This window comes from Gorilla gorilla, chromosome 13, assembly GCF_029281585.2.
Source record: "Gorilla gorilla gorilla isolate KB3781 chromosome 13, NHGRI_mGorGor1-v2.1_pri, whole genome shotgun sequence".
Classification (NCBI taxonomy): Eukaryota; Metazoa; Chordata; class Mammalia; order Primates; family Hominidae; genus Gorilla; species Gorilla gorilla.
Genome location: NC_073237.2, coordinates 58,841,929 through 58,855,917, shown reverse-complemented (window position 1 = coordinate 58,855,917; position 13,989 = coordinate 58,841,929). Strand labels below are relative to the sequence as shown.

Below are 13,989 nucleotides of genomic sequence, written 5' to 3'. Positions count from 1 at the left end.
AATTACAAATCAGAGTGAGGGTTTGTGGCTTCAGATTATCAAGGGAGTGTTATTTTCCATTCACTTCCACTGATGAAACATGAAAGTGTTCCTTGCTAATTCTTTTCCTACATGGCAGAGGCTTTTTTCTCATTCTGTCTTATACCATGGATATAGTCCATTGTAGTCCCAGCTTTACATGGGTATCTTTTGTTAGATTACCTGTCTTGGGCAAGCTCTGAGCTTTATCTCCTGTTCCTAACACGCTGTGAGTCATCAGAGGTAGAAGTAAAGGTCTCCAGGGTTTGGCAGAAAAATTCAGGGAACAAGCACTTTGTCTCAGTATTTTTTATTGTTTTGAGGATTTAAGTATTCTATTCAACATCTTAGTTTTTTCAGTGTGGAAGTCATTCAGGGTGTCATTTGCTGTACTTCCAGAAATAGAAATTTGCTCCTTACGTTTTTTTAATCATTCTTACTGTGTAGCTTTAAGGCCTGCATATGTTTTTTTCTAAAGACAGCTTTTACTATAACCTTATCCTTGTTTTACAGAAACTGATTTACACAAAGCCAAAGACTTTTAAGATCACACAGTTATAAGTTAATCAAGCTAATAGTGACTAGAAACAGCTTTCACTTCTTACAAATCACCTGTGCACTGAGTTTGTTCTGCTTAGATCAGGACAAAACTAATGGCCTTACTAACTTTAAGTAGTCCTAAATGAGCAGGATTTATTTTTGGAAGCAGTCATACCTTTCTACTCATTTAGATTTGAAAATATAGTTTGTATTTGAAAAAAAAAAACACAAGTATTTCTGAAGCAACTATTTATTTTTAACTCTTCTCACTATTTCCTAACAGACATTTGGAATAAAACAGGAGCTGTTAAATTGATGAGATGGTCTCCTGACAATAGTGTTGTAATAGTGACCTGGGAATACGGAGGCCTTTCTTTATGGAGTGTTTTTGGAGCACAGCTGATTTGTACACTTGGAGGAGATTTTGCGTAAGTCAAAAAAGACAATTTTTAGATAAAATAACTCCATTATTTCTCACAATGCATGCATACAAAAAGCTTGTGTCAGAACTTCCCTTTTTGCCTTGACTCTTACCTTAAAACAATTTGCAAAGTTCATAATCTGTTCGAATATACTGATTCTCTGAACATTCATTTTTTAAAAAATGTACATCTCATTCCATAAAAATGTATTTATTTATTGAACCCCTGCTGTATATATGACAGCATGTTAGACACAAAGCAGAATCAGGCATGGTTCTGCTTTTAGGTAGTTTATAATCTAATGAGGGTGGTAAGGCATGTACATAAATAGTAGAAAGTTACGTTATCTCATTAGGTTAATGTAGGTTAGCCCAGTGATTGATAGGAGTAGGTTGGTATCTCTGCCCACTTCATATACTACCCTGAACCTCAGTTCTGATGAAATGAGCACACCTTTAAAAGCTGCATAACTCTGGCAAGAAGTCACTTGGACCTCGGAAAATGTGGCTGAGAGATATATACACCTAGGTGTATTAACCCACAGTTTTGTATTTCATGCATTATTATGTATTTCTATTTTGAAGGCGCAAAATCCGTTTGATTTTTTAAAAAACGCTAAATTTTATGTGTATTATATGTAATTGGAACGCTGTATTATATTTAGTTTCTGTTCTGTTTCAGTTATAGGTCTGATGGCACCAAAAAAGATCCCCTTAAGATCAACTCTATGGTAAGTACTTTCTATAAAAAATTGGCATGGTATTAAAAAAACTTGGATTTTTCTTCCCTTTTTTCACTCATTTTTATTTATTTAATTTTTTGAGACAGGGTCTTACACTGTCACCCAGGTTGGAGAGCAGTGGCAGATCATAGCTCACTGCAGCCTCTCTAAGCGATCGTCCTGCCTCTCTAAGTGATCCTCCTGCCTCAAGCTTCCAAGTAGCTGAGACTCTAGGCACACCACTATCCACACCCGGTTAATTTTTTTGATTTTTAGTAGAGACGTGGTCTTGCCATGTTGCCCAGGCTGGCCCCCTTTTTTCACTCATGTTGATCTGATAAAATCACAAAACTATTTTAGTCTCAGCAGACTCTTCATTATACAGTTCTTGCTTGATGAAAGTCTTGTTTTTTTTTAATTGGAAGGCTGCCTGGTTTTCAGTATTTGCGTTTTGTTTAGATGTGGCCAGCAAACCCCTGTCATCTTTATGATGATAATGACTGTTCAGTTGAGGCCTTTTTTGTATGTGTCTTCTCATGGCCTGCTTGCTTTTAACATGAGGTGAAATGCTCATTGGGCATTTTTCCTGGAGGACATGCACTTGTGCATTACTTGAGGATATCTGTATCTATATATCTATATATATGTATACAGTACCTTGAGCATATTTTTAAAAATTTACATAGATGTATGTCAAAGAGAATTATAGTCACTGTTGTAAACAATACAGGTTGAGTATCCCTTAACCAAAGTGCTTCGAACCAGAAGTGTTTCAGATTTTGGAACTTTTTGGATTTTGGAATATTTGCAAATACATTCTTGGGGATGGGACTCAAGTCTAAACACAGAATTCACTTATGTTTTATATATACCTTATGCACATAGACTGAAGCTAATGTAATGAATTTGTAATAATTTTGTACATAAAACAAAATTTTGACTGCAGCTCATCACATGAAGTCAGGTGTGGAATTTTTTTTACTGTGGTGTCATATCAGCCCTCAAAAAGTTGCAGCTATTGGAGCATTTCAGATTTTTGGATTAGGGAGGCTTAACCTGTGTTTTTATTTTTTACCTATTTTCAAGAGTTTCTGTAGAAAACAGAGATATAACCCGTCTTTACATAACAAGTTTTTCTTGCTATAGCCCCTCTGCGTACCATCCTTTTTAAATTAGTGACTATGAGGCTTGTCGCTTCTCTTCTCTCTTGCTCCACAGAGGAAGACATTCTTCTGATCTTGAGTTTCTTGTAGAATTAAAACCATCACGGTTGCCTAAAATAGTGGTTCCCAACCTTTCACCACCAAGGACCCCTTCTGATGTCTTTGCCCACCTCCATAGTTTAAAATAAGTTTTCACCACACATTTCTATAAATACCAATCAGTGCTTCTGAATGGCATGCAAGAACCAGTGTTGTCCGTCTCACTAAGTTGATATTTTATCCACAAACTAAGAATCTAAGCATTATTAGTTAAAACTTAGGCAGCCTTATCATAGGAAAACATAAGTTCTATTAAACTTTTGAAATTTTGCAACAATTCATGGGCTACCCCTGCCCCTTCACCATTTTCTTGGCTTGAAGATTGAGAATCACTAATCTTTAAAAATACTATCATGGAGTCTAGTTACAGAATATTAAAACTGAATGGTTCTGGAGGAATTTATTTGAACCTTCTCATTTTACAGAGGAAGAAACTTATATCCCGAGAAACGAGACAGCTTGGCCAAGGTAATATATACAAAAAGCCAAGCTATAATGAAAACTCTAGTCTCACAGCTTCCAATCCAATGTTTTTTGCTCCATACAAAACTGCATCTGTTGTAGGGGCTTCTTTGCCAGGCTTCTACTGGGTAACCTGGGGTGTCTTCTGTAAGGAATTTCTTTGTATTTGAGAGGCAGCTAAATTAAAGCAATAGAGAAGTTACATAGCACAGTAGGTATTTTTAGGATTAAGACCCTGAAATTGGCACTAAGAATGGTAGGTAATGTTTTCACTTTTGTAGATAGAGAGCAGTGATGGTGATTTCCTCTGGAGTTAGTTAAGAGGTAACTGAAGGTGTGATTCTTGTCTGTGTTATCACGGTTTCTCCAGCCTTCACAAATCATTAATAGTGCTATCATTGGCTATTTCAGAATTTGAATAATTGAAGCTAGAAAGGGATACAAAAGCCTTTTATTGCTCTGACTTTTTTTCTCCCTCCTCTTCTCTCTAAGAGCTGGGGTGCAGAAGGCTATCACCTATGGGTAATCAGCGGATTTGGTTCTCAAAACACTGAAATTGAGTCTGACCTCAGGAGTGTAGTTAAACAGCCCAGCATCCTGTTATTTCAGTTTATTAAGAGTGTACTCACTGTAAACCCTTGTATGGTAAGTATATTTAAAGCTCTGATTTTTTAGTGTCTTTTGTGTTAGAAGTTCAGACCCTTCTTTATGACATATGCATGCTGTATACTTCTAAAATTGGCATATTATCTTCTTTTCTATGATTCTTGTGTTTCTTTTTAATTTATATTAAATTTATACCAAAATTTTATTTCTCAACGGGTTGTGTTTCTTTGGTCTTATTTTTTTAAAAGGGTCATAAGCAATTTGATGGAAAGCAATGTTTATATATTTATTTAAATAATTTGAGTAATTTAGTCTTTATCTGAATAGCATTTCCCAAAGTGTGTTCCTCCAGGCACTACTTATGAGAGATATTAGTAGCAGTTCCACAGGATTTTTTAAAAGTTTTGTTTCCATATAAGTGTCAAATAAAGGTAAAACAAAATTGTAGAGATTGATTGTAGGGCTCCAGAGGCTTAAATATGCTATTGTGCATCATGAAAATCCAGGAGGTGGTATATTAAAAACAGTGTTCCCCATGCTTATTTCACTGTGAATTTTTAAGAAATAGCTTAAAGAAAGTATGTCTGAGGACTTGCTTTTAGAAACACCGCCCCAAACACTGCCTCTTGTATTTCTATCTGAAATAGTGTATACTAATATTATTATATATCGCTAATATACAGTAATGAATGGTATATGTTACATGTTAGAAATGTATATCTTAATACCTACCATCAATGGCTTTTTAATGGATATTTGGTACAACAAATTTCTAATTAAAATTTACAAACATCCATAAAAAATGTGAAAATAGCCTGAATCTCAGATCCATTATTCCACTTGAAGATTAAGGATCCCCAGAAAAGAAGAGAGCATTTCTCCCTCCCCTTCCCCATCCCAAATAATAATTTAAAAGCACCCTTGAGTTTTATGTCAAGCCAGCATTTGGACTAAAATGGAAAAGTGACAAGGGTAGGGTGCTACTTTGTCTGATTTCAATAGTTAATGAGTCTACTCACCTTTGAGAACACTGGCTTTCTAGCTGAAATCTCAGTCACTAAGAGCACTATTCTTTCTAATTATAACAGTGCATGAGATTATTGTGTAGTCTTTGTCCTCTGTGAAGAAAATCAACATCGAGATATATGTACATTTCCTATAATAAAACTAAATCGATGTGTTATTTTTGCCTGCGTAATATTGAGTTGTTTTTATTTGTTTTCCTCCTTTGCCCTTTTGTTCCTCTTTCCCTCATTTAGAGTAACCAAGAGCAGGTGTTGCTTCAGGGTGAGGATCGCTTGTACTTGAACTGTGGAGAGGCTTCACAAACCCAGAATCCCAGGAGTTCTTCAACACACTCTGAGCATAAGCCCAGTCGAGAAAAGAGCCCATTTGCAGATGGAGGTTTAGAGTCTCAGGGATTAAGCACTTTACTTGGACATCGGCATTGGCATGTTGTACAGGTAAATCTTTAGTTACTGATTACTAGAGACTTATTCTTTGATAGGATATCACCTGGAACAGATTATTAAATATTTCATCTGTTAACTTCAGGCAACTGAGAATCCTTTTAACCATTTTGTCATGTCCCTCTTCTGCTTTTCTGTGTTCTTGTCCTCTAGTCTTCTCCCTCCTTTCTTTCCACTTGGCGTAGAGTGTATCCCCACCTGTTTCAAGTCTATTAATAATGTCAAGAACTAGAAGTTTATGTTTTGCCTTCTCATTGAGAACTATTTATTTTACTTTCAGCCTCTTTTTTTATATAAATTTAGCTCTATGGATTTGCACAGGCAAAACAAAGTGTAATAATCTCATGGAAAGTGGCAACATCAGCTAGTACTCTGTACAGCTGACCTTACAGTCTTAAGGGGCCACGTTGAGGTTAATCATGTGACTTTGGACCCAAATTGCAGACTTGTGATCAGTAGAGAACTTTATTGTTAATACTTTTATTAGCTAATCTTATTCCAAATTATTTATTCATTCTGATATCACTTTTAAATTAACAGTGTCTCACAGTAATTCTGATAAACTGACATTTAACATGGAAATTAATTCTGAATTTTGATACCAAGTAAAATTATTTTGGGGAAACCAGTAACTTGAAGTTTCTTAAAAGAAACTTGCATACATAATTTCAGTCTTCCGACTGTTTTCTTTCCCTTTTTGATAGCAAAATATTTTAGGTACATCAAAGCCCACTCTTAGTTTCTTTTAGTCAGTTTCTATTTCCATAATTCTTTGCCTTACTTTGGCTCTCTATATGTTTACCCTGGTAGCCTACTTCAGCTCCCATGTTATTTTCAGTTGACTTTGAGTGAAGATAATGAAAGACAAAAAAATGGTCATGTGAAAGGTTGAAGGATTATCTCCTACATTGACATCTGGTATACACTAAAAGAAAATGAACTTAACTTACATTAATAAATTCATAGAATCAAACAATGTACATACCATTTTATAATTAGTAACAATTTTTAAATAAAACTGCACTAGCTACTTCCTTGACTAAAATTTTCCACTGCTCCCTTCTCTCCTATAGCCATTTCTCTGCTATTTTCATTTCCCCATACTTTGAACTATTCATTCTACACTGACCTAGCATCAATGCCAGTTCTGCCTAGCCAGGTCTGTGTTACCAGAGAGCCAAGTAGAGCAGAGGATCAAAGAAGGTAGGTCTGGAACTAAAAAATCGATCAGGCAATAACAAAAATTGAATTTCCTTCCTGCTCAAAAACTCAGTGACTCTGTGATTCTTAAGCATCTATGAAGTACCCCATATAAGAGAAACATTTTAACACTGATTTTAGGACTTTGGGTACTAGCAAGATTCCACTGTTATTCTGTTCTTTAGATAGCTAAAGATATTTAGACAGATGAACTTTTAAAACTTGAGTTTACCTAGTTTATCAGTTTCCTTAAAAATAACATAAATAATGCCACATTAATTGTTTTGTACTGCTGAAACAATGAAAATGGGCTCATAGAATTTTTCAAGCTGGAAGGACCTTAGAGATCATAAAGTCCAACTGGATTTGATACATGAGGAAACTGAGGATGAGAGAAGTTATATGACTTGTCCAGTTCACCCAGCAGAGTAGTGGCAGACTTATCTTTATCATGACTCTGTGTTAAAGTAAAAATCTAATGTATTTTAAAACCGAGGTACTGAGCATTAAATCACATAATACACTACTGACCTTGAGCTAAAACTTAGAATTTGCCTATTTGGCAGTTTGTACTTGGAGTTGCCCTATATTTTGCTGGCACTCCAGCTACATGATTCAGTGCAGTTATGGTGGCGGTGTATAGGGCAGTATACAGTGTCTATATAATGCTAAACTTTTATGTTCTAGGCTTTTTAGCCATTTATGATGACTCCCTGAAGAAACATAGTTGCCTGGTTTAATTTGCCCTACAATAGTATCCTTTTTTCTAAGATAAATGACCACATCCTCTGTCAAAGTTGATTTTGTTTGCATGATTTATTCTTTGTATGTATGCTTCTTGTATAGCTTAGATGAACTCCAACTAATTCTGCTGCTTGTTCTGTTTCTCATTTAGAGTACTAGCTTTTTGTTTGTTTGTTTAAACCTGCTACCTTATACTCCTTAGCTTCCAGATTGGAAGATTCTATGTTACTTATGATTTTTCTTTAACTAAAACAAAACAAATACATACTTGTCAGAAGCAGGATTGGTAACTGGCAGTAAAGGCGGTGCTTTTTTTTTTTTTTTTTTTTTTTTTTTTGAGATTGAATTTTGTTCTTTGTTGCCCAGGCTGGAGTGCAGTGGCGTGATCTCAGCTCACTGCAACCTCCACCTCCAGGGTTCAAGCGATTCTGCTGTCTCAGCCTCCCAAATATCTGGGATTACAGGCACCTGCCACCATGCCCGGCTAATTTTTGTATTTTTAGTAGAGACGGGGTTTCACCATGTTGGCCAGGCTGGTCTCAAACTCCTGACCTTGTGATCCACCTGCCTCAGCCTCCCAAAGTACTGGGATTACAGGCGTGAGCCACCGCACCCAGCCAAAGCAAGCACCAGCAAGCACCAGCCAAGGTGCTTTTTAAAAAGTTTTTTCTTACCTATAAGTTTTAAAATTTTGAAGTCATTTGTTGACATATGGGGCACAAACTATTGAAATTTTACAAAACACAAAGTTTCTAGTTTTAGGCCATGTTCCTTCTAAGACTGCCATTTATTTTAATGCTCAGTATTTTGTATGATGTAAGCATTTACTTCTGAAAGGTACATAAATCTATTATCTAGTGTTCTGAGGGTGTTGGTTTGATGGTTAGCTTGGCTATTTAGAAAGAATAAGCTTCACAAAATGTGGAAGATAAGCACCTACAGGGTATCAGGCACTATGTTAGGGATTTCAACAGAGAGTATTTAAAGGCTCTTTCATTCATAAATTATTTACTGTCTTCCTACAGTATGTATCAAGTGTACCAGGTATTTGGCACAGAACAAATCTGCTAGGAGGATGGCTCCCACAGTCTCACTAGTTATAGACAAAACTAATCTAGGTAGGAGACAGAGTTTTAGCAGAGTTACTTTAAAATTTAAAAATCATAATAACAAATGAGGGCGGATTCAGTTTCTTTAAGAGAAACTGAAACATTCTAAGATAAGGGTAGAGTTTCTGTACCTTAGCACTCAGTTTTCCAGTGATGTGGCATGACTTCAGTGCCCTGAGTGTGCTTTCATGACCTGTTTTTTTGGTCACTGATCAGCTGCCTCTTCCTTACTTCTGCCATTCCCTTTTATCAAGTATTAGAGGTGGAGCTCAGAGTTCAGATGACACATAGATCAATAAAGTTGACCTACTGGAGAAAATACATAGTATCTTTAGACACAAAACTGCATGAAAAATAAAGCTTCATTCTAAACTTAACACCTTAAGTTTTTAAAATACATCATTTGTGGCACTTCATAGATTTTTGTAGAATAAAGAATAAATTGTTTTATAGATATTGATCATAGTGTGATCATTTGATAAGATTTAACTTTGGTTCCCATTATTAGAAACTCTTTGTGTTAGAATCCACTTTTGCACTAAGATCCCAGCTCCTCCATTACCCACCCACACGTTTCATAAGTACTCATGAAACACCAAGGTTTGAGGGAGGTAAGGATTCCTTTTAGTGCAATGGGTGATTGGCACAGTTATACTCAGGTACATCCTCCTGCTGTGAGTGACTGCTGAAAAAAGTTGAAAATGCTTTCAACTTTTATTTCACCACCCAATCATTACCTTAAGTGTACCATTATTCTGAACTAATTTTACCCATCATAGTGATCTTTTTGGGGGTCTTGGGGGGCAGGGAGACAGAGTCTCACTCTGTTGCCCAGGCTGGAGTGCAATGGCGCAGTCTCGGCTCACTGCAACCTCTGTCTCCAGGGTTCAAGTGATCCTTCTGCCTCAGCTTCCCGAGTAGCTGGGATTGCAGGCACCTGCCATCACGCCCGGCTAATTTTTGTATTTTTAGTAGAGATGGGTTTCACCATGCTGGCCGGGCTGGTCTCGAACTCCTGACCTCAGGCAATCTGCCTGCCTCAGCCTCCCAAAGTGCTGGGATTACAGGCATGAGCCACGGTGCCTGGCCCATAGTGAATTTTATTAATTTATTAAGCTATTGATTTAGTTGGATTTTAAGTTGACTTAAGTCAACTTAATAAGTATAACAAATAATTAGTAAGTAAAGCACTTGATAATAAGTGAAGTATAACAAACAGTTTTATCAGATTTTATCAAGGTTAATACAGATGTTTAGAGCATATTGCTTTTACTTAATTTTCTGTCTTCACATTACATAAACAATCTTACTGGGTTTGATTGCTGTTGACTTAGCTTTTTAATTTGGCATTTAGTTTTTAAATATGTGACAACTTTTCTTAGAGTAAAATGAAAAATAAATTTGAACAGATTGAAGTTTTTCTTATTCCAAGAACAGAAGACTCTTTGTTTGTTCAGTTCTGTTAATTCTCGCCCCACTCCAACATGTGCTCATGAAAACTAATCAGCAGGCTAGAGAGATCAGTCTCATTAAAACGAAAATTTACTTTATCTACATTGATATCCCATGTCAATTATTTAAATTGAAAGGTGTTGTTAGGGTGATACAAAGATACCATGTTCAAAGATGTAAGACAGACAATGTGGAAAAATGAACCCCTTTTCTTGCAGATAGAGTTAATATTTGTAATATATTAAAAGTTCTTGTAGATAAGTAAGTCAAATTCCCCAATAGAAAAATAATAGCTTACATACACTCTTTCATGTACATATATATATGTTTGTTTAGAGATAGAATAAAAGCTAACCAGTGGTTGTACCTAAGTAACAGAGAATTTCATTTTGTCAATTTTTATATTGCATAATTTCATAAGGTTTTTTTTTTTTTTTTTTTTTTTTGGAGACGGAGTTTCGCTCTTATTCCCCAGGCTGGAGTGCAGTGGCGCGATCCTGGCTCACTGCAACCTCTGCCTCCTGGGTTCAAGCGATTGTCCTGCCTCAGTCTCCCATGTAGTTGGGACTACAGGCATGCATCATCATGCACAGTTTCATATTTTTAGTAGAGACAAGATTTCGCCATGTTGGTCAGGCTGGTCACAAACTCCTGACCTCAGGTGATCCACCTGCCTCGGCCTCCCAAAGTGCTGGGATTACAGGCGTGAGCAACCGCACCTGGCCTAAGCATTGCTGTTTTAATCAGAAAAGTGTAAAAGTAATAAAAATATTTCCATTAAAAACCAGAACTTTTTCTGAGGCTGTAATTGTATTAGATTGGGTTGTTTTGGAATGGTTTATATCAGCAAACCCAAACTGTTCATCTGCACAATTCATAGCTGCCCTCACAGGTGCCTTCTCTGAAAATCTCTTGTCAGTCTGTATTTACTGAATTCAATATTTAAAACAAACAGAAACATAAGGGGCAAGGGGCAGGGAGAGGAAAGCCTGGTGCCTAGAAACATGAAATAACGTAAGATGTAAAACATTGATTCATATACAAATGGTAAATTCCAAGTGCTCTGCTACTAACTAGGGGGGCACCTTAAACATTGTTCGGCAAGATGAATCTCATATTGTGATAACTTAATGCTTTAAGTTTAAATATATTTCATAAGTTTTACCGATCTGATGTGTTATTTTCTATAGATTTCCAGCACCTATCTAGAGAGCAATTGGCCTATACGGGTGAGTTGTTATTTTGTTGGTGTTAACTTTTGTTGACTAGCATTTGCTGCAAGAGGCATTCTGGGAAGAGCCCTTCAGTGGGTGTATTGAGAAAAATAAAACTCTTGATCTATTGTAACATTGCTAGTATATTAACATCTATAATTTTGTCAGATATAACTGAATATTTGGACTTTAAAATATTTAATTAGCAAACATTTATTAATTGTCTGTTTGCCTGACACAGTACTAAGCTCTTTATGCCTAATAAAGTATATAGGTTTGCAAGGAAAAGTTCTTATTTTTTTTTTTAAACAGTTTTCAGCTATTGATAAGCTTGGACAGAATATTGCTGTGGTTGGCAAGTTTGGTTTTGCACATTACTCTTTACTCACCAAAAAATGGAAACTTTTTGGAAACATTACCCAGGTTAGTCTTTTTTGAGATTAAAAACCTATTTCTCAAAGTATAAGAGAACTACAATATGAAATAGCTATAAAGTTTATCACTAAGTAATTTTGGTTACTTATTAAAAATAAGGAAAATCAGATATAAAAAAAGTGATATTGAATAATATGTAAGATTTGATTCTGATAAAATACTTGATATTTAATAAAGGATCTTGTGTTGAAATAGTTGGTTTATTTTTAATTCTTTTTAAGATCGGTAACTATAATTCCTTAGCCTGAGGATTTATTCTTGCATTCCAGCTTGAGTTTATCTGATGTGATCAGAATAGATTTCCACAGAATTTGAGATCATTCCATGCCTATTCTGTGTGTGATGTATATGGGATAGTGACTGTGCGTGTGTGTATGTGTATGTGTGTGTACATATACGCATGCAGTTGGAAGAGAAAGGAAATCAGTACTTATTAGGTGCCTATTGTGTGTTAGGCATTTTAAGGCACTTTCATATATGTTATCTTACTCATCTGCACGGCAACCCAGTGAAGGCACTACTGTTACTGATCTTTTGATGTAAACACACACGCACACACAAACTAGGATTCAGTTACTCATCTGATAAGTGATTAAGCCAGAATTTACACTAAGCCCTAATGGGTGTTAGAATGATGATGCTGTATAGCACCCAGTTATTTTTAATGGTATATTTGCCTTCTTAAAGAAATATTTGTTTTTATAAATAGGATATGGATCATTATTAATAAAGGCTCTAGAGTTATCATTGGAGAGAGGGGGAGTAAGAGCAGAAATAATTTGATCTTTGGCTGGGCGTGTGGTGGCTCACGCCTGTAATCCCAGCACTTTGGGAGGCCGAAGCAGGCGGATCACTTGAGGCTGGGAGTCCAAGACCAGCCTGGCCAACATGACGAAACCCTGTCCCTACAAAATATACAAAATTAGCTAGGCGTGTTGGTGCATGCTTGTAATCCCAGCTACTTGGGAGGCGGCTGAGACATGAGAATTGCTTGAACCCAGGAGGTGGAGGTTGCAGGGAGCTGAGATCGAGCCACTGCACTCCAGCATGGGTGACAGAGTGAGACTGTCTCAAAAAATAATAATAATTTGAGCTTTGTCTGGGTAAGAATTTTTATAAATATATTACTTTGTTATAATTTCTGGTAGCATAAGGTAAATTTTTTAAAAAATTTTTATTTTAAGGAGCAAAATATGATCGTGACAGGTGGCTTAGCCTGGTGGAATGATTTTATGGTCCTTGCGTGTTATAACATAAATGACCGTCAAGAAGAGGTAAGTTTTTTCTCTCAGAAATAACAGATTTTTATATTTTAAAGCTATTAAGCATGATTTAATTTTATATAGAAAATAGTCGATTGAAAACTGAACAAAACATTTTATTTTTTAATCAAGAATGTAGCTTCTTTTAGTTAGTGAGATTTTCTTTTCAGGTTATTACTTTAAAAAATTATTAAGTGACAATTGAGACTTTTAAGATAACCTTTTTCTAAGGATTTTAGCTGTCGGACATTCCCTATGGAGTTTGAAAATAAAGAGTTAAAAGCAAAAAATTTCATGATATAAGAATGGCTGTCCTCAGAGATAGATTTATTTAGTTACTGATTTACAGTAACCCCTCCTTAATTATGGGGGATACATTCCAAGACCATCAGTGGATGCCTGAAACTGTTAATAGTACTGAACCCTATATAGCACTATCTTTTTTCCTATACATACATACCTATGATAAAGTTTAATTTGTAAGAGATTAATAATGACTAATAATAAAACAATTATGACAGTATATTGTAATAAAAGTTAAATGAGTGTGGTCTCTCAGAATATCTTAGTATACTGTACTCACCTATTTTCAGACCATGGTTGACTGTAGATAACTGAAACTGTGAAGAGCAAAGCCATGGATAAGAGAGACTACTGTATCTGGTTTTTTGTTTTGAGAAACAGCTGGTCTCATTATGTATCAGGTCTAAATCTGCAGGTCTAGGCCAGGTGCAGTGGCTCAAGCCTGTAATCCAAGCACTTTGGGAGGCTAAGGCGGGTGGATCACCTGAGGTCAGGAGTTCAAGACCAGCCTGGCCAACATGGTGAAACCCCATCTCTATTAAAAATGCAAAAATTAGCCAGGTATGGTGGCACACCCCTGTAATCGCAGCTACTTGAGAAGCTGAGGTGGCAGAATTGCTTGAACCCGGAAGGCGGAGGGTGCAGTGAGCCGAGATCATGCCACTGCACTCCAGCCTGGGCAACAGAGTGAGACCCCGTCTTTAAATAAATAAATAAATAAATAAAGCAGGTCTAAAAGGAATATTTTATAATAGTACATTCAGTTTTGA

At 36.1% G+C, this 13,989-nt stretch overlaps 1 protein-coding gene across 5 annotated transcripts in view; it reads left to right on the top strand.

Annotated features, from left to right (window-relative positions):
- Positions 1 to 13,989, top strand: part of RIC1 (RIC1 homolog, RAB6A GEF complex partner 1) — a 151,274-nt gene that overhangs the window by 111,174 nt on the left and 26,111 nt on the right. For 4 of the 5 annotated variants that reach the window (XR_010130214.1, XM_055350606.2, XM_063696418.1 and 1 more), the window contains exons 9-15: positions 842 to 986; positions 1,662 to 1,710; positions 3,918 to 4,070; positions 5,291 to 5,494; positions 11,196 to 11,234; positions 11,532 to 11,642; positions 12,839 to 12,928. Coding sequence is in view for 4 of the 5 variants with exons in the window: in XM_055350606.2 (XP_055206581.1) it covers positions 842 to 986; positions 1,662 to 1,710; positions 3,918 to 4,070; positions 5,291 to 5,494; positions 11,196 to 11,234; positions 11,532 to 11,642; positions 12,839 to 12,928 (791 nt within the window). In the remaining variant the exon portion in view is untranslated. The remainder of the gene's footprint in view (positions 1 to 841; positions 987 to 1,661; positions 1,711 to 3,917; positions 4,071 to 5,290; positions 5,495 to 11,195; positions 11,235 to 11,531; positions 11,643 to 12,838; positions 12,929 to 13,989) is intronic. The other variant, XM_063696419.1, reaches the window with a different exon arrangement.